At 55.2% G+C, this 20,499-nt stretch overlaps 1 protein-coding gene and 1 long non-coding RNA gene across 7 annotated transcripts; one reads left to right on the forward strand and one right to left on the reverse strand.

Moving 5' to 3' along the window:
• The first annotated feature begins 949 nt into the window (after positions 1-949).
• Positions 950-19,899, forward strand: LSR (lipolysis stimulated lipoprotein receptor). Of its 6 annotated transcripts, none has more exons than XM_008969204.4 (10): positions 961-1,371; positions 2,555-2,899; positions 10,876-10,995; positions 13,847-13,903; positions 14,467-14,613; positions 18,289-18,462; positions 18,609-18,668; positions 18,769-18,897; positions 19,040-19,668; positions 19,758-19,899. In XM_008969204.4, exons 1-10 carry the CDS (start codon positions 1,119-1,121, stop codon positions 19,791-19,793), a joined length of 1,950 nt encoding a protein of 649 aa, XP_008967452.3. In that variant the 5' UTR covers positions 961-1,118; the 3' UTR covers positions 19,794-19,899. The 6 variants fall into 6 exon arrangements, with proteins under 6 accessions (XP_054958963.2, XP_008967452.3, XP_003816149.3 ...); XM_003816102.5 differs by having other exon boundaries at positions 964-1,371; positions 18,766-18,897; XM_008969205.4 differs by lacking the exon at positions 13,847-13,903 and having other exon boundaries at positions 965-1,371.
• Positions 15,658-19,868, reverse strand: LOC134729622 (uncharacterized). Its single transcript, XR_010110879.1, has 2 exons — positions 19,735-19,868; positions 15,658-18,700 (listed from the first exon to the last, which is right to left on the reverse strand). It is a non-coding gene; the product is annotated as an uncharacterized LOC134729622 (long non-coding RNA).
• Positions 19,900-20,499: the final 600 nt, after the last annotated feature.

Genomic DNA, 20,499 nt, shown 5'->3' on the forward strand with positions numbered 1-20,499 from the left:
GGAGGAGCCACAGGAGGGCTGTGAGCAGGTGGACGTGATCTGGCTTGAGTTTTAACAGGGCCAGTAGAACAAAGCACGCCTGGGTACCGAAACCAGCCACTGGCCAGTTGGCAACCTGGGGGAGTCTAACGCGAGGAAGCGCCCAGGGTTCCCCCAGGATGCGCTTTCCCTCGCCGCCACCTGGAGACAGCACAGTCACGCCCAGCGCTGCGCAGGCTGATCGCCGCGCCGCGCCCCCGCCCTCGGTCGCAGGTGGCTCGTTCTGGGAATTCCTAAGCGGAAACCGGTCCCAAGCCCCGCGCCTTCGCTCGGCCCCTTTAAGAGCCAGAATTTCCGGAGGGTTGACCCGGGGCTAGGGATGCCCAGGGGCCGAACCACAAGTTGGGAACGGGTGGGGGAGGTGGCGAAAACTTCCGAAGTGGAATTCCAACTTTTCCTGGCCCTGATTCCCCTTGGGCATCCCTGAGGGGGCAGAGCTTCCCTTCCGGGGACTTTAGAGGGTTCCTCAGGTCATCTAACTGGGAGACACAAGAGGCCCGAAGCGCCCCCCTCCACCCGGTCCGGAGGAACCCCAGTGGAAGTGGAGAAGTCAGGCGCCACCAACAAGCCTCTCCCAGCCAGGACTTTGCTTAGACTCGCTCCTCCCGGCAGGGCGCACCTAGGCGGGTCCATCGCCAGCCGGGGAGAGGGGTTTGGGCAGGGAGGGAACAGGTGCGCGGCGGGACCCGCCCTATCTCAACAGGTGAATCGCTCCAAGTGGGTCTCGGTTGCATGGATCTCGGTGCGCTTGGTTTGGCCGGAGCAGATGGGGGCCGGAAGGGACCTGTGGTCCGCAGGCGCCCTCCCAGCGGGCCAGTCACTTGGTTCGGGCCCTGGGGGACGGAGCGCACCTGGGTCAGCCCACTTCCGGGGAGGGAGGCAGAGGAACCCCTCCCCGCCGCTCACCCCTAAGCCCAGCCCTCGGCTCCCACCCCTGTGTACCTGGGCCGAACCATTCACCGGAGGGCGCAGCGGGTGGAGTGTGGCTCGGAGGACCGCGGCGGGCCAAGCACCTTTCTCCCCCATATCTGAAAGCATGCCCTTTGTCCACGTCGTTTACGCTCATTAAAACTTCCAGAATGCAACAGGACGGACTTGGAGTAGGGACAAGGAACGGAAGTGGGAAGGGGAGGAGCGTGCACCCCTCCTGGCTTTGGTGCGCGCCGCGCCCCCTAAGGTACTTTGGAAGGGACGCGCGGGCCAGACGCGCCCAGACGGCCGCGATGGCGCTGTTGGCCGGCGGGCTCTCCAGAGGGCTGGGCTCCCACCCGGCCGCCCCAGGCCGGGACGCGGTCGTCTTCGTGTGGCTCCTGCTTAGCACCTGGTGCACAGGTACGGGGCACGGGGCCTCTGACGCTGCGGAACGGCGGAGGGAACTGTAGAGGGGGATGGATGGAGTTGGAGGCGGCGGGAAGCGGGAAGCGGGGGTCTCAGAGGCTGGGACCTTCCGATCCCCTGGGTCTTGGGCGATCTGTTGCGCGCGGGAATGAGAGGAATTCCCCATCCGTGCCGGGGAGCGCTTCCCGCGCCCTTATCTGGAAGATAGCAGGAAGTGAAACTCCCTGGACGGTGAGACCCGGAGCGGCAGGGAGAATGGAACTCTTTGTGGGGAGGGAGTGGAAGACCGTCCGATCTCTGGGAAAAGAAAAGCCGGGATGGGACTTGGGCGCACCCGGGGATTTCTAAGTTTTGGAGTAACGGGGAGAGGGCACGGGAGGGCTGGATCAGACGCTTCCTAGAGGGACAGAGACGAAGGAACAATGCCTAGGCCTCGGGTGGGTGTGGGACTGGGGACTCCCTATCCCCCGCACCCCACCCACCTCCCGCGGGCTCCGGATTATACGTGCGTAAGAGTCTGGTAGGACAGATTTACGGACTTGAAACCGACTTCTGCTGGCAGGCTTTCACCTGGATGGGATATTTGGGTGGTGATGAGGTCTTTCCCGAGACACTTCTGGTTCAGTCATTTGAAATGACTTTAGAGTAGGGTGAGGTGGTGGGAGGCTGATGGAGATATTGTGGGGGCTTTAGTCCCTCCATGGCAAAGCAGTTCAGGCAAACAACTCCATGGTTTTCCCTCCAAACTCAAAAGGCCCCGGGTAACCTGGAATCCTTCGTAGTCGGTTTTGAAGTGGGGCCTTGGGCGCTGGGGGCATCAACATGGCCATCTGGGCTTGCCTGCCCAGGCCACACAGAGGCCCCTTGCTGTGGGTGAATGGCAAAGGGAAGAGGGGACTGGTGTGGTTCAGAGGCCACAGGCTGGGAAGAGGGATGGCGGGCGAGTCCAAGGAAACTGGCCATGTCACCGTGCACCTGCCACTTCAGCCCCACGGGTCTATAAAATGGGCATGATTATCGTGGCTACCTCACTGGTCCTGGCAATTAAGGAACAATGTGTGCCAGGCACTCTGTAAACCACATACTTGCAAGTGTCAAGCTGGTGACAGGTGGCGTTCCTGTTGAAGCACCTCCCTGAGCTCACAGCAACCCTTGCTGTCTCTCCTCTTGCCCTCAGCTCCTGCCAGGGCCATCCAGGTGACCGTGTCCAACCCCTACCACGTGGTGATCCTCTTCCAGCCTGTGACCCTGCCCTGTACCTACCAGATGACCTCGACCCCCACGCAACCCATCGTCATCTGGAAGTACAAGTCTTTCTGCCGGGACCGCATCGCCGATGCCTTCTCCCCGGCCAGCGTCGACAACCAGCTCAATGCCCAGCTGGCAGCCGGGAACCCAGGCTACAACCCCTATGTCGAGTGCCAGGACAGCGTGCGCACCGTCAGGGTCGTGGCCACCAAGCAGGGCAACGCTGTGACCCTGGGAGATTACTACCAGGGCCGGAGGATTACCATCACCGGAAGTATGTTGGGCGGGGCAGGGGGATGAGGCTGAGCTTGCCCGGGTGGTGGGGCTGGCGTTCTTGTGCGGGACCTGGAGTCCCCATCTGAAAGCTCTTGAGTGCCAGTGTCTGAAAGGACCATTGAAGGGAGCAATTCCTTTTTTTTTTTTTTTTTTGAAGATGGAGTCTTGCTCTGGACTCCAGGCTGGAGTGCAGTGGTGCGATCTCAGCTCACTGCAACCTCCACCTCCCAGGTTCAAGCAATTCTCTTGCCTCAGCCTCCCGAGTAGCTGGGACTCCAGGTGCGTGCCACCACGCCCGGTTAATTTTTGTATTTTTAGTAGAGATGGGGTTTCACCATGTTGGCCAGGCTGGTCTCAAACTCCTGACCTCAAATGATCTGCCTGCCTTGGCCTCGCAAAGTGCTGAGAGACACCATACCCAGCCTAAAGGGAGCGATTCTATTCTACTATTCTTCCTTCTGCTAATCCTTCCATTCTTTAATTTAATAACGAAGATTTTTTGAGTACCTGTCATATACCAGGTGCTGTTCTGGGCCCTGGGAATACAGCTGTTAACAAAATCATCAAACCACTTCCCTCGTGGAGCCCACATTGCAGTGAGAGAGACAAACACGACACACACTCTCAAGTCCTTGAAGATAAAGAAAACTGGGTAACGGAGAGAAGAGGCCAGGGTTTGTTCTATAATCATTAATAACACGAGCAGTAAGAAGTAAAATTTATCTAAGTAACAACTTATAAAGGGTCTACTGTGTGCTAAGCTCTCATCCAGGTTCCCAAGGATTAACTCAGACCACACAGTAATTGAATAGATTCTATTATTGTCATCTTACAGAGGCCCAGAGAGAGAAAGTGACTTGCCTAGTGTCATAGCTGGTAACAGGGCTGGGATTCTAACTCAGCCACTTTGGGTCTAGTGGCCAAGCTCCTAATCCCTTTGCTTGCCTAGGGTGGTCCGCAGAGGACTCACAGAGGAGATGGCAGGAGTGAACTGCAGGGGCAAGAGAGCTTAATGGAGAAAGCCTGTGACATGCCAGGAACTGCACACATATTCTCCCATTGAGTCCTCTCCTCTACCCTCCTGACAGCTGAGGCACAGAGAGGTTACCTTGTTCAAATGGGTGCATAGGAAGTCAAAGTCTGGAGCTGGGGTTTGAACCCAGGCAGCCCTGAGAACCCTTGTTCTTAACTGTAATGCTGCCTCCTGATAGGATGTGCCTGTTGGGACTAAGTAAGGGGCAGTCATTCATTCATTCATTTGGTATTTATCAAGCATCGACTGTGTGTCAGTGCTGGGGATAGAGGTGATTGGGATGGCTGAAGTTTCTGTCCTCAAGGAGATGACATTCTGGTGGAGTGAGACTGGCAGTAAATAAGCAGATAAAGAAAGAGTATGAGAATTTCAAAGTCTGGGCACGGTGGCTCACGTCTGTAATCTCAGCACTTTGGGAGGCCAAGGTGGGTGGATCACCTGAGGTCAGGAGTTCCAGACCAGCCTGGCCAACATGGTGAAACCCCGTCTCTACTAAAAATACAAAGATTAGCCAGGCATGGTGGCACATGCCTGTAATCCCAGCTACTCAGGAGGCTGAGGCATGAGAATCGCTTGAACCCAGGAGGCAGAGGTTGCAGTGAGCCGAGATCGCACCACTGTACTGCAGTCTGGGCGACAGAGTGAGACTCTGTCTCAAAAAAAAAAAAAAAAAAGACTCCGTCAAGGTATAAGAATGTCAGAGAGTACTAAGTGCTGCAAAGAAAACACCAGGCTGGGTGCATTGGCTCATGCCTGTAAATTTCAGCACTTTGGGAGGCCAAGGCAGGAGGATCACTTGAGCCTAGGAGTTTGAGACCAGCCTGGACAACAAAATGAGACCCCATGTCTGCAAAAATTTTTTAAATTTAAAAATTAGCTGGGCATGGTGGCATGTGCCTGTGGTCCCGGCTGCTCAGGAGGCTGAGGTGGGAGGATTGCTTGGGCTTGAGAGGTCAAGGCTTCAGTGAGTCATGATCGTGCCACTGCATTCCAGCCTGGGTGACAGAGTGAGACCCTGTCTTGAAATGAAAAGAAAATAGGCTGGGCGCGGTGGCTCACACCTGTAATCCCAGCACTTTGGGAGGCCAAGGTGGGTGGATCACCTGAGGTCAGGAGATCGAGACCAGCCTGGCCAACATGGTGAAATCCCATCTCTACTAAAAATACAAAATTTAGCTGGGCGTGGTGGTGGGCGCCTGTAATCCCAGCTACTCGGGAGGCTGAGGCAGGAGAATCGCTTGAACCTGGGAGATGAAGGTTGCGGTGCGCCAAGATTGCGCCACTGCACTCTAGCCTGGGAAACAGTGAGACTCCGTCTTAAAAAAAAAAGAAAAAAGAAAAGAGCACTGGGTGATGTGCTACATGGAATGACTTGGGCTGTGAATATGATTTGAGGAGGGCCTGGGCCTGGGCCTTACAGAACCTAGAAGGCAGAGAGGAAGGGGAGGGGCACGGTGCCAGGGATGAAGGCTCACGTACCTCATGTCTTAGTGTGTGTTCACTGTCTTAAACAAGAATTTAAAGTTGGGCATGGGGCAGAGCGGGGAAGGGAGCATCCCTATGCAGACCCCAAGAAGCCAGGAACTGGAGCACATTCTGCTAGAGGATCGATGGGAAGCAGGGTTCCAGGGGCTGAGCCTATGTCAGTCCTGTTTCAGAGGAGGCACCAGGCTTGCTTGCCCTGAATTTCTGTGGGCAGCTCAGCCATGAGCATCCTACTGTTATTGAGGTCACAGGGCTTCTTAGGCCCCCTCCTCTCTAACTCAGGGATTGTGCCTGCCTGGACCAGGCGTGACTGCTAAGCTCCTGCCAGGACAAGCCAAATACTGAGGGTGCTTCCTCTGCTGGACACAAAAGTCCAGGATGACCCCCCAGGCTCTGTCTCGGGGAAGGGGCCCTGCATGCTCCAGGGGCCTCACAGGCCTGGGTCTTTCAAACCACCCCCACCTGGGCCTGTGTTTGATCAAGGCCCTGAGTGTAAACATCCATTGTGTGTGTCCTTTCAGGAAATCCCGTAGCCATAGGAGCTTCCTCTGTTTCAGCTTTGAGGATGGGGAAAAGTGGACTCCCCGTGGTGTTCCTAGGGTCACCCACTGTGCTGGGGTTTTTCTGTTGTCGTTGTTTTTTTTTCTGTTGCCCAGGCTGGAGTGCAGTGGTGCAATCTCAGCTCACTGCAACCTCTGCCTCGCGAGTTCAAGCGATTCTCCCGCCTCAGCCTCCTGAGTAGCTGGGATTACAGGTGCACACCACCACACCTGGCTAATTTTTGTATCTTTTTGGTAGAGATGGGATTTCGCCATGTTGGCCAGGCTGGTCTCAAACTCCTGACCTCAGGTGATCTGCCTGCCTCGGCCTCCCAAAGTTCTGGGATTACAGATGTGAGCCACTATGCCCGGCCTATCCTGGTTTCAAAAGTGAAAATAGTCCTGGATAAGGTAGAAGGCTGTCCACTCCAGGCATCCCTCCGGTCCGGTGGCTCGTTCCCTGCTTTGTCCTTCCATGCTTTGGGTGATGGACCAGCACCTGGACAGGAGGCCCTGTTCCACCTCCTCAGGCTCCTTGGGGCCCAAGTGCCCCCACCTGCAGCTGCACTGCAGCAGAGAGCCCATGGGACCTCTGAAATCATGAAGGTCACCTTTGTGGTATATAAAGAAGGAACCAGAGGTTGGAGATGTGGAGGAGGCCTGGCTGCTGTTCCCACTGGAGACCTGGCATCTTCTCCCCTCACCTAAAACAATGAAAGCAGTGCTCAGCCCGGGTGAGATCACGGCCAGCCCAAGACCAGGAACAGGGTACGCCCTGCAGGAAGAAGGTGTGCCCAGGCCTTAGGATGGATCAAAAGAAGCCGGAAAACTATATTTTTTGTGAGTTTTGAAAACGTCAGACAGGTCAAACAAAACACAGTGAGGTCCAGCCTTGGCCTACAAGATGCCAGATTTCAACCCCTGGCCTATATGATCTGTTTGCCATGGCAGGCGGTTCCTGTCCACCTCTTTTGTTTATAGCAGGGACCAGCTCTTGAGCTCCAGTGTTGAAGAGGCACAGTCAGGGTCTGGTTTGAAGACACTGGTGGCTCATGCCTGTAATCCCAGCACTTTAGGAGGCCGAGGCAGGAGGATTGCTTGAGGACAGGAGCTGGGAGAACAGCCTGGGCAACACAGTGAGACCCAGACACTACAAAAAAATAAATTAGCGGGGCATGATGGCGCACCCTGGTAATTCCAGCTACTCTGCAGATGGGAAGATTGCTTGAGCCTAGGAGTTCGAAGCTGCAGTGACCCATGATCGCACCACTGCACTCCAGCCTGGGCGACCAAGCTAGGCCCTCCCAAAAAAGATACAGGTGGAAAAATGATGGACGAAGAGGGCGTTGTGGCAAACCTGGAGGATTTAGGAGAACCTAGTTTGGAATTCTATGAGGATTCAATGAAAGAATGTGTGTAGAGGGGCCCAGCACATAGTAAGAGCTCAATAAACGGTGGGGGCCAGGGGTGGTGGCTCATGCCTGTAATCCCAGCACTTTGGGAGGCTGAGGCAGGTGGATCACTTGAGCCCTGGAGTTCAAGATCAATCTGGACAACAAAGCAAGATCCCATCTCAAAATTAAAAAACAACACCACCAACAAAAAAACAGTGGCTTAGATGCCTGATCATTAGGGTAAGTCGTGTCCTCAACCCCTTCACATCTGCTCTGAAGGTCACCATATCCAGAAGCCTTCCCTGGCCTCCTTGTTTAAAATGGCACAGCCCCCACTCCACGCCTGGCACTCTCTGCTGTCCCTGATTCGTTTTCTCCATACAGCTTATCTTTGTCTGATATGTGACATAGTTAACATTTTATATTTGTCTTTCTTTCCTAGTTAGAATCTGAACTCTAGAAGGGCAAGGGCAAGGATTTATAACTCAAAGGTTCCGGGCTTAGGCCTCTTTATATTCTTGATTTTGAGGTTAATTAAGAGCTCAGGCCTAGCGAGGTGGCTCATGCCTGGAATCCCAGCACTTTGGGAGGCCCAGGCGGGCAGATCACTTGAGGTCAGGAGTTCCAGACCTGCCTGGCCAACACAGTGAAAAACCTGTCTCTACTAAAAATACAAAAATTAGCCAGTTATGTTGGCAGGCGCCTATAATCCCAGCTACTCAAGAGGCTGAGGCAGGAGAATCGCTTGAACCCAGGAGGCAGAGGCTGCAGTGAGCCGAGATTGTGCCACTGCACTCCAGCCTGGGCAACAGAGCGAGACTCCATCTCAAAAAAAAAAAAAAATTAAGAGCTCAAAGAGTTTGTTTTCATAGGCAGCAGAATGAGAAAAGTTTACAAAATAGTTTAAATGACAATAAAGTCATTATAGATTAACATAAATAAAATACCTATTATAAAAAAATAATCATTTTCTGAAATCAGACAAAACATTGTGAATGAGAAGGTGGCATGGTTTTATTTTTTTGCAAGTCTCTGAAGCCTGGCTGGATAGAAGAGCCTGGCTTCTCAGAGCTGCTTCAGTCTGTTGTGATGTCTATCGTATGTCACGTAGCCTCTGGAAAACTCCACAGTTAGTATTGTTGGGAAAATAACTTTGACCTCAGGATCTCCTGAAAACGTCTTGGGGAACCCCAGGGTCTAGAGGCTGCAGTTTGAGAACTGTTGCTGTGGTATCCCAGGTGTCTCAAATACTGCCTAGAACATAGGTGGTACTCAGTAATTATTGTTGAAGGATGAATGAATGAATGAATGAATGAAAGAAATGTGTCTTTGAATCCAGCCATGTGCCCAGAATGATGAGACAGATGACAAAAGTTAAGGGACTTTAGCATGAGGAGAGGGGGGTCGTTTCCTTTTTTTTCTTTTTTTTTTTTTGAGATGGAGTCTCACTCTACTGCCCAGGCTAGAGTGCAGTGGTGCAATCTCAGCTCACTGCAATCTCTGCCTCCTGAGTTCAAGCAATTCTCCTGCCTCAGCCTCCAGGGTAGCTGGGACTACAGGCGCGTGCCACCATGCCTAGCTAATTTTTTACATTTTTGGTAGAGATGGGGTTTTACCATGTTGGCCAGGCTGGTCTGGAACTCCTGACCTCAAGTGATCCACCCGCCTCAGCCTCCCAAAGTGTTGGGATTACAGGTGTGAGCCACCATGTCCGGCCAAGAGGGTGTTCATTTCTGTTCCTTGCCAGGTATTGTGTCAGGCACTGGGGACCCAGCAGTGGCTGAGACAGACAGGGCTCTGCCTCACGGAGCCCACATTTTCACCAGGCAAAGGATGGTCGGCCCCTAAGCTGGGAGATAAGACTTCAGCAGTTGGGTGGGGGAGCCGTGGGAGAAGCCCAGCCCACAGGGGGACAGTGCAAATCTAGAACCAAGGCGATGGCAGGGGTGAGGCTGGCACGGTAGCTAGAGACCATGTCGTGCCAAGGGCCTTGGGGACCATGGGACCATGGGACCTTAGGGAAGGCGTCTGGAATGCTGTAGCCAGACACTGTTGCAAGGAGGATTTTTCTGTAGACATGAGGCCTTCCTTATGAAGAAAGCAAGGGTTCTTCCATTCCTGGGGGTGCCAGGTGCTGTGGACTGCAGCACGCGTGGTTGCTGCCGTCACAGAGCTGTCATGCAGGAGGGCAGCGCGTCCTTGGGAAGGTGGCAGGCAGGTCAGGCTAGGAGGAAAGAGGCCGGGAAGCTGAGGGCGTTTCCTGCCCGAGATGCCCAATGTAGCCTACTTCTGTCCCCAGTGGCTTAAGGCAGAGTTGCCTGGTAGGTGCCCTGGTCCCACCCTGGTGAAAGGCTGAAGGTATTTAATTAGTGCCTGAGAAGCAGAGAGGAAACAGGATGTGCCAAAACACTTTGATGGATGGTAGAGTTAACAGGCTCCTTGCCTGCAGCTGCTTCAGACAAGAGCCTCCCCAAGCCCTGGGCCTGACCTGGAATGTGGGGATGGAAGGGGAGGGGGAGGGACCAAGGCACTGGGAGGGTAAGTCTCTCTCTCCCACATAGACACACCCACTCCTTATGGGTGCCTGGGCATCTCCTGGTACCTAGAATCTGGCCTGTTTATCTCCACACCCATCCCTGGGGTCTACACTAGGCCCTGTGGGTGGCAGTTCACATCAGGGGAGTTCTGACTTTGGCTCTGAGAGGTGGTTCAGAGATGGCTGTAAGTTGAGAAGCACAGACTGCTGGGTGTGGTGGTTCACGCCTGTAATCCCAGCACTTTGGGAGGCTGAGGTGGGGGTGGATCACCTGAGGTCTGGAGTTCAAAACCAACTTGGTCAACATGGCGAAACTCCATCTCTACTAAAAATGCAAAAATTAGCCAGGTGTGGTGGCAGGTGCCTATAATCCCAGCTACATGGGAGGCTTAGGCAGGAGAATCGCTTGAATCTGGGAGGCGAAGATTGTAGTGAGCCGAGATTAGTTCGCACCATTGCATGCCAGCCTGGGCAACAAGAGTGAAACTCCGATTCAAACAAAAAAAAAAAGCTGGGCATGGTGGAGTGCCTGTAGTCCTAACTACTCAGGTGGGAGGATTGCTTGAGTCTAGGAGGTTGAAGTTGCAGTGGGCTATAATTACACCACTGCACTCCAGCCAGGGCCACAGAGTGAGACCCTGTCTCTAAAGAAAGAAAAAAAAAAAAACAACCTCAGGCTCTGAGGGCACCATTACTGCTCTACACTGAAGAGCTGTGCAGCTTTTCCAGACCCGAAATGTCATCCACAAAACAGAAGTGATAATGGTCCTGCCTCACAGACTTCTTGCAGTAGCCCAGGTGTTTAGAACGGGGTATAAAAGGCCTTGTGCCCTTGGTAGGAATCTTTGCATATGCATTTGATCATCTGCAGCCTGCCCAGCCCACTGCTTGCCCCCTCCTGGGTGTGCTGGGAAGGGGGCTTTGGCCCTCCAGGGGTTAGGTGCCCCAGCCTCCAAGGTGCCCTCACGCCTTTTCATCCTGACCCAGATGCTGACCTGACCTTTGACCAGACGGCGTGGGGGGACAGTGGTGTGTATTACTGCTCCGTGGTCTCAGCCCAGGACCTCCAGGGGAACAATGAGGCCTACGCAGAGCTCATCGTCCTTGGTGAGTGGGCCTGGGAAGGGGGAGGCATGGCCCTTCCTTTCATCTGCTTCTGTTCTGTCTGCCCTCCCCTGTGTCCGCCCTCTGCCCTCCAGCTTACCCTCTGGGCTCTGTCGCCTGCTCTGCTCTCCCCCAGGCTCTGCCAGTCACTTAGGCTTCCCTGTGCCCTGCACCCCAGGCAGGGACCACTGACCCACAGTGCCTCCAATCACCCAAGCCAAACTAAGAGAAGAGTGGAGACAATTGGAGACTCTGCCTCTTCAGAGTCTCATTTTTAAAAAAATCCAGACTTGGGGTCCGGGTGCGGTAGTTCATGCCTGTAATCCCAGCACTTTGGGAGGCCGAGGCGGGTGGATCACTTGAGGCCAGGAGTTCGAGACTAGCCTGGCCAACGTGGCAAAATCCCGTCTCTATAAAAAATATAAAAGCCAGGCGTGGTGGTGCACATGCCTGTAATCCCAGTTACTCAGAAGGCTGAAGCATGAGGATTGCTTGAACTTGGGAGGCAGAGGATGCAGTAAGCCAAGATCACGCCACTGCACTCCAGCCTGGGCGACAGAGTGAGACTCCATCCAAAAAAAAAAAAATCCAGACGTGGTCAGAGTCCATGGGCAGTGAATGAGGAGAGTTGATGGTGTGCAAAATCGACCCACCTCTTGCTACATCCCCAAGGCCTCATCTCACCCGAGTCCCTCGCCAAAGCACAGCGGTTTTGCCGTGTGCCCTGCTGGGATGGCGCTGCATGGCACACACGGTGTGTAAGTTTGAGTGCAGCTGAAACGAAGCCGATTCCAGACACCCAGGGGCAGGGCGGGGTGTCCGTGTGGCTGGGAGGCCTCCTTGTGTTAGGAGGATGTTGCCATCGGCCAGGTGCCCTGCTGTAAGCCAACACATGGAGTCTTGTATGACATGTGCTCTGCATGAGTGATGCCGCTGGGCTGTACACTGCCATCTTCACATGTGTGAATGAGCACGTGACTGGGGGGTACTTGGGCTGCAAGACAGAGTTCATGTGTGGGGGATGGAACACGTGCACCAGTGACCCAGGAACCTCTGCCTGTTCTTCAGTAAAATGCACCATTTGCATCAGCAGTTCCCAAAATTAGTCTCCAGGTCTATTTACACTCTAAAACATTATCGAGGGTCTCCAAGAGCTTTTGTTTGTTTCTGTGGGTTTTATGTCTATCTGTTGCTTAACGTATTAGGAATTAAAATGGGGAGATTTTCCTTTTTTTTTTTTTGAGATGGAGTCTCGTTCTGTCGCCCAGGCTGGAGTGCAGTGGCTCGATCTCGGCTCACTGCAAGCTTCACCTCCCGGGTTCACGCCATTCTCCTGCCTCAGCCTCCCAAGTAGCTGGGACTACAGGCACCCGCCACCACGCCCGGCTAATTTTTTTTGTATTTTTAGTAAAGACTGGGTTTCACCATGTTAGCCAGGATGTTCTTGATCTCCTGACCTCGTGATCCACCCACCTGGGCCTCCCAAAGTGCTGGGATTACAGGCATGAGCCACTGTGCCCGGCCTTAAAATGGGGAGATTTTTCAAGCCGAAGATACACAAGGAAGACTGGGCAACATGGCAAGACCCCGACTCTACAAAAAATTTTAAAATTAACCAGGCATGGTGGCATGCACGTGAGCCCAGCTTCTTGGGAGGCTGAGGCAGGAGTATCGCTTGCACCCAGGAGGTCAAGGCTGCAGTGAGCTGTGATTATGCTACTGCACTCTAGCATGAGTGACAGAGACCCTGGCTCAAGAAACACACATACACACACACACACACGCACATAGTCCATTAGGCATCAGGGCGATGATGGCATCAGGGAGCCTGGGAAACTCCACTGGACATTCATGGGAGAACAAGTGAAAAAGGCAAATAACATCTTAGTGTTATTCTAAAATTTCTTCTTTTGGCCTTGTGGACAGGACCACGCTTTGAGAGCTGTGACTGACATGCCTCTGTCCTGTTGCGAGGGCCTATAGTGCCAAGTGCATGAGCTCTGGGGAGGGCTTCGTGGGTGCAGAGCTGGGCCTGTGGAGGCCCCTCAGACACAACACTGGTGGGGCTCAGAGCTCCAGGGGCACTCGAGGGAAGACAAGAACCAGGTCTGAGATGTGTGAATGTGACAGTGCATGAGTACAGATGGAGACCTTGTGGGTCCCAGAACCAGGACTGCATATGACTTTCATATGTGGGTATTTTTGCCTTCATGGGTCCCTTCCTGTTTTTAAAAAAATGTGTGATTATGTTGTCACAAAGAGTTTATTCCTGTATATTCAGTGTTAATTTGTTTTCAGATTTGTAAAGTAAAATTAAACCATTTCAGCCAGGTGTGGTGACACATGCCTATAGCCCTAGCTACTTACCCCAGAGGCTGAGGTGGGAGGATCGCCTGAGCCCACGAGGTTGAAGCTGCAGTGAGCCATGATCACACCCCTGCACTCTAGACTGGGCGACAGAGCTGAGATCCTATTTCGTGGGCCCTAGGTCACTGTGCCTGCTGGAACAGGACATCCCTATCACCGTGGTTGGTTCCCTTTGGGGTGCTAAGACCTATGAATGAGGGAAACTTAGGGTGCCCAAGCTGAGGTAGAGCCCTCAGAACCCCCTGGGATTTGTATTGGAGCCCTCGTGGCATAACACAGGTGGATTATGCAATGGGAGTTTCTTACCTATAAGCACCCACATGTGGGCGGGTGGAGGGTAGGAGCCATGCGCTAGGGCTTCAGCCCCCAGCCCCTTCCCGCTTCAGGGCACACCTTGCACTTGGCCAGCCTGGAGCTGGGCTTTCGGGGGTGGCATAGCCTGGGCTGGCTCTGGCCAGCATAATCTGTTTCTCTTTTGTCCCTCCAGGGAGGACCTCAGGGGTGGCTGAGCTCTTACCTGGTTTTCAGGCGGGGCCCATGGAAGGTACGGGGGGTGGATCCTGAGTTGGGCTTCTCAGGAGCTCCCATACATCACCTACTGCTTCTGACTCTAGTTAGTATCCCCTTCCCCACTAAACCCTGCTCACTGTGGACCCCGCACTAACCTGGCCTGACTGTGGCTCTGAGGCATCTAGCGGTCTGGCGCTGGGCCTAGGCTAGGCTGGGCTGAGGAGAGCCTGGGGTGCAGGCCAGGGCTCTGTGACTGGCACCTGCGGTGCTCTTGAGGGTGTGGCGTCTGGGCAGCTGGCTCTCTCTTTGGTCTGGGGGCTGCAGTCTGTCTCCCTCTGTGCAGGCTGCTTCGTTTTCTGCCTTGTGTTTTTGCACCTGGGGGAGGGCCGTAATTGGGGAATGGCCGGGATGGTAGAATGGGGAGTGTGCTGTGCCCAGCCTCTGGCACAAAAAATCCAACCAGGGCTGCAGGTTCCTTGGTGAGCTTTGCAAATCGTCCCCGACCTCAGTGCTGGCTCCGCACCATGTACCCCTGCTGTGCCGTTAGCCCTGTTCCCTCCCAGGCCTCCGGGCTCAGGGCCTGTTGTCTTTCTGCAGACTGGCTCTTCGTGGTTGTGGTATGCCTGGCTGCCTTCCTCATCTTCCTCCTCCTGGGCATCTGCTGGTGCCAGTGCTGCCCGCACACTTGCTGCTGCTACGTCAGGTGCCCCTGCTGCCCAGACAAGTGCTGCTGCCCCGAGGCCCGTAAGTGTCCCGCTCATGGCCACCCTGGTTTGGGCAACATCCTGCATCCAAGGGAAGGAGGTGGCCATCCACCTGCCCCCAGGACAGTGGCGTTGGTCTGGAGGGTGTGAATTTAGCCAGTGGGGAGAAAGTAGGCTGAGGAGGGTCTGCTGTTTAGATTGTCGTTTACTTCCTCCAACTTTTAGTTTATTTTTATTTATGTTGTTCTTTTCTTTTGTAAGTATAATCCATACACATGGTAAAAATGTCCAACAGTACAAGATACTAGTCACATGGAAGTAAAGCCCTCTAAAAAAACCAAATCTTGGCTAGGCGCAGTGATTACGCCTGTAATCCCAGCACTTTGGGAGGCCAAGACGAGTGGATCACTTGAGGTCAGGAGTTCCAGATCAGCCTGGCCAACATGGTAAAACCCCGTTCTCTACTAAAAATACAAAAATTAGCTGGGCATGGTGGTGATCGCCTGTAATCCCAGCTACTCAGGAGACTGAGGCATGAGAATCGCTTGAACCCAGGAAGTGGAGGTTGCAGTGAGCTGAGATCACGCCACTGCACTCCAGCCTGGGCGACAGAGTGAGACTCTGTCTCAAAAAACAACAACAAAAAAAATGTTAAGTGAAAAAGTTAAGAAACCAAACAAGGTTTACATCACTACATGATTTAAGCAAAAAAAATTTTTTTTGTTTTAGAGAAAGGGTCTCATTCTGTCATCCAGGCAGTGCAGTGCGATCATAGCTCTCTGCAGCCTCGAACTCCCGGGTTCAAGCAGTCCTCCCGCCTCAGCCTCTGGAGCAGCTGGGACTGTAGGCACACACCACCATGCCCAGCTAATTTTTTGATTTTTGTTTTTTGTAGAGACAGGGGTCTCAGTATGTTGCCCAGCCTGATCTCAAACTCCTGGCCTCAGGTGATCCTCCCAAGTCAGCCTCCCCAAAGTGCTGGGATTACAGGCATGTGCCACCATGCTGGCCAATTTTTAAAAATTTTCTGTAGAGACAGGGTCTTGCTATATTGCCCAGGCTGGTCTTGAACTCTTGACCTCAAGTGATCCTGCCTCAGGCTCCCAAAGTGATGGGATTACAGGCATGAACTACCACACCTGGCCTTAAACTTAAGCAATTTTTTTTTTTTTTTTTGGAGACAGTTTCACTCTGTCGCCCAGGCTGGAGTAAAGTGGCATGATCTCTGCTCACTGCAACCTCCGCCCCCCGGGTTTAAGCTATTCTCCTGCCTCAGCCTCCGGAGTAGCTGGGATATAGGCACCTGCCACCACGCCTGACTAATTTTTGTATTTTTAGTAGAGATGGGGTTTTGCCATGTTGGCCAGGCTGGTCTCGAACTCCTGACCTCAGGCAATCCGCTCCCCCACACCCCCACCTTGGCCTCCCAAAGTGTTAGGACTACAGGTGTGAGCCACCATGCCTGGCCAAATTTAAGCAAATGTCTGAAAACACATACCCACAGGAATGCTGCACATTTTACCCAGCTACTATGTCTAGGGTCGTATCTAGCACACCAGCATGGCTACTGTGGAGAGCTGGGACTGGATGTGGGTTGAGAGCTAAAGGGGAAGTAAGCAAACCAAGCAGGGGAAGGTAAGAGAAGACAGAAGACGGAGAGAGAGGGACCTAACTCTATGAGAGGAGTCAGACATGTGCAATTGAAAAAGACTTGCTCCTGTCTCTCTTCTGTGAATGTTTGTGAATATCCCAACGGGACACTTTCACAGAGGAGCTGATAGACGTGGTCACAGCCATCAGCCTTGGGACACCAGGCCACAGTGTGTACACTAAGTGGCACTGATGGACACTTCAGCATCCCTCTAGCTGCTGTCCCGTTTCCCCTCCTCAGGGACCACAGCTGTTGCCAGTCCTTGGTTTCCTTCAGGAGGGTGTCTGGGTAGACCAGCCTGTGTGCACACAGTCCAAGATACACGAACAGTGAAGTGCCAGGCAATCCTTGCGAGCATGGGCAGGTGGAGAGCTGAGGCCTGCTTGACACCTTCCTGCTCAGAAGCCCAGTGAGCAGTTTCCCTCCCTAGGGCTCAGTGTCATCCCCTATAAAATGGGGCATATGGCAGAGCTCACCACACTGGGTGCATCTGGGGATTTGGTGAGCTCATGTGCACACCATTGAGCATGGGGCCCAACCTATATAAAATATTCTACATCTGTCAGCTGCTGGGCACTGCCACTATCAGCCTCAGTAGTGACTGAGGGACAGGGCACCAGTCAGAGCCCTGGTGCACACAGAGTGACCCCAGAGAAGCAGCCTTCCCTCTCTGAGTCCTGTTTCCTTCTGTTAGGTCCTGACTTCATTCATGGGTTGTTGTTAGCATTAAGGAAGTCGCTGGCTAATTTTATAGTCATTGAAGTCAGTGGTGTGCAACCTGGTTCCTCAAAGGATCACTTCCCTGAAAAAATTCCACTGCTCCCTGGAGGCTTATGCAGGCCATCCCATCCCCTCCCTCTTGTTGTGTTCAGCTGACAGCTTTTTGCTCAGTGAGTGAGTGTTAGGTCCATTTCACAGATGGGCTGCAACCAAGTTTGCAGTGAACCCACTAAGACCAGAGCTAGGGCCAGGACTAAATGCTGGTCCCAATGCCACATTCCCCTGTCCCCACACCACATTTCCTCCATCCGGAGACCCTGTTACCCCAACCCAGGGCCCCATTAACTCCCTGGCAGAGGCCCTGTTACATCTGCTGCTGCCACAGCCTCCGCCCACCCTTCAGGAGGCAGCAGGTCCCACTGCTGATGATAAAGTTGCAGGCTGCCTGAGCTAATAAAGGGGCTTCCTCTAGGCTGTGCACTTAGTCTTCTGCTTCCAAACCAAATCAGAGGTGAGGCACCCTCTCTGGGCCCATCTCTCTCCTCCATTTTCCTGTTGGGGTCCCAGGGAGGAAGCCACTTGCCTAGGGCCCAGGAATTTTGCAAGCCTCTTGCCCTAGGGAGGAAGGAAGGGAGGAGGATCTTACCTTGAACTGTCAAGCCTAGAGCCTGGTGGGGCAGGCAGAAATGGGTGCAGTCCATGAGTTAGAAACACTAGAGGAGACACTTTGCTGCTTGGCCGGGGCAGGCAAGTTAATTCCCGAGGCTCCTGCCACTGCATCTCAATCTGGAAGGTGACCAGGTGGGCAGGACCCACGTCTCCCAGATGACTCATTTTTTCTAGAACAGGGGCTTGGCTGCCAAAGAGGATACTTGATTTCGGCTTGTGGGGACAGTGGTGGACCCAGCATCTGGGCTTTATATAAAGGGCAGCTTTGTTGCCCTGTAAACACACAGACCATGGGGTGGCCACTTCTTCCAGTAAGTTAGCTGGGGAGTTGGAAGTTTAGGTAAAACCTTTTGATTGACAAATGTTGGCGAATTACCATGCTGTTAAATGAAACATTGTTCTGCCACCCTGGGGCTGTGGGCTGCCTGCGTGCACCCTCTGAAAAATCACACAGGAAGTGGGGTGGGGTCTCCATGAAGCTGGTGTCCCCCAGCCTCAGGGATGCTGCAGAAATGGAATGAGGACCAACAGGGACTCAGATGTCCAAGGAAGCTCTACAGCGGAGAGGACGGCTTGGGAAGGAGGTCCAGGCCCAGGTCCCTCCGGAACCCAATGGGTATGGGGCAGCTTGGCTCCTGCCCCACCCCCCTTCTCCTGTTGATTGTGTCCTCACAGTGTATGCCGCCGGCAAAGCAGCCACCTCAGGTGTTCCCAGCATTTATGCACCCAGCACCTATGCCCACCTGTCTCCCGCCAAGACCCCACCCCCACCAGCTATGATTCCCATGGGCCCTGCCTACAACGGGTACCCTGGAGGATACCCTGGAGACGTTGACAGGAGTAGCTCAGGTGAGGCCGGGGGAAGCAGGAACAGCTGGTGGGGGTGTGCTGGGCATCTGGACACTGAGGGGCAGGGGCTGGAAGGAAGAGTGTCTTGGGAGCCGAGGAGGGGCTCTGCTCCTGGTGCGCGGCCACTGACAGCCACTCTCCCCCAGCTGGTGGCCAAGGCTCCTATGTACCCCTGCTTCGGGACACGGACAGCAGTGTGGCCTCTGGTGAGAATCCATCATCCCGAAGTTGGATGCGCCTGTAAGGGAGAGGGGTGGGCCAGGATCCATCCTCCCAAACCGACCACCACCCCCCTGTCCCTAGAAGTCCGCAGTGGCTACAGGATTCAGGCCAGCCAGCAGGACGACTCCATGCGGGTCCTGTACTACATGGAGAAGGAGCTGGCCAACTTCGACCCTTCTCGACCTGGCCCCCCCAATGGCCGTGTGGAGCGGGGTAAGCAAGAGCCTTGGGGTCTGAGGGCTTTTAAGGTGGGGGGGTGAAGCATGTCTCCCTGATACCTGCCGCAGGGACTCTTGGTGCAAACCCTGGACCCCGGGCTCCTCCAGCAGTCAGTGACACCCCCCCTTCCCTGCAGCCATGAGTGAAGTCACCTCCCTCCACGAGGACGACTGGCGATCTCGGCCTTCCCGGGGCCCTGCCCTCACCCCGATCCGGGATGAGGAGTGGGGTGGCCACTCCCCCCGGAGTCCCAGGGGATGGGACCAGGAGCCCGCCAGGGAGCAGGCAGGCGGGGGCTGGCGGGCCAGGCGGCCCCGGGCCCGCTCCGTGGACGCCCTGGACGACCTCACCCCGCCGAGCACCGCCGAGTCAGGGAGCAGGTCTCCCACGAGTAGTGGTGGGAGGAGAAGCCGGGCCTACATGCCCCCGCGGAGCCGCAGCCGGGACGACCTCTATGACCAAGACGACTCGAGGGACTTCCCACGCTCCCGGGACCCCCACTACGACGACTTCAGGTCTCGGGAGCGCCCTCCTGCCGACCCCAGGTCCCACCACCACCGTACCCGGGACCCTCGGGACAACGGCTCCAGGTCCGGGGACCTCCCCTATGATGGGCGGCTACTGGAGGAGGCTGTGAGGAAGAAGGGGTCGGAGGAGAGGAGGAGACCCCACAAGGAGGAGGAGGAAGAGGCCTACTACCCGCCCGCGCCGCCCCCGTACTCGGAGACCGACTCGCAGGCGTCCCGCGAGCGCAGGCTCAAGAAGGTGAGGGCCGCCCTCCCTGGCGTCCAGACCGTCCCTGGGCCCCCAGCCGGTCCCCGCGGCTCATACCCTTCTTTCTTTCTCCCTTGCAGAACTTGGCCCTGAGTCGGGAAAGTTTAGTCGTCTGATCTGACGTTTTCTACGTAGCTTTTGTATTTTTTTTTTTTAATTTGAAGGCACACTGATGAAGCCCTGCCATACCCCTCCCGAGTCTAATAAAACGTATAATCACAAGCTCTGGAGAGAACCATTTGTTCGGCCGCGCGGGGCGGGGGACCGGGGCTGCTCCCGTATGTGTCTGTAAAGCGCCGCGTCCCGGGGTCGCCGGAGTCCGGGGCCGGGAGGAACAGACCCAGCCTGGCCCGGCCCGCGCCCGCGCCGCCGGCCGGAGAACGTGCCCCGCGCAGCCGCCGCCCGCCTGCGTGCGCGCCCCGGCCCCGCCCAGGCGTGCGCATGCGCCCGGGCCCTCCGCCTTCGCGCACCGCAGGCTGGCCGCCGGGAGCGCCCGCGCGCTCCTCTCCCCTTCCAGCCCATACGCCCCAGCCCCCCACCGACCTACTTTACTGTCTCCAAACTCGGGCAGCCCACCTGGCCCCCGACGACCCCAGCCCCTGCTCCGGGTACCCCGACGTTCCATCGCGACCCGCGTTTCAACCGGGCGGCGCGCGGCGACCTCGCGCCCCGCGGGGCCCCGGGCCCGCGCGCGCCCGCCCGCCCCCGGAGACAGACAGCGCGCGCGCTCCCGGGCCACCTCCCCCAGCGCGCGTCCGCCCCGGGCTCGCGCCGCCGCCGCCGCCGCCGCCGCCGCGCGCGCGCAGCTCAAGTAAAGGAGGA

Source organism: Pan paniscus, chromosome 20 (genome assembly GCF_029289425.2).
Source record: "Pan paniscus chromosome 20, NHGRI_mPanPan1-v2.0_pri, whole genome shotgun sequence".
Lineage (NCBI taxonomy): Eukaryota > Metazoa > Chordata > Mammalia > Primates > Hominidae > Pan > Pan paniscus.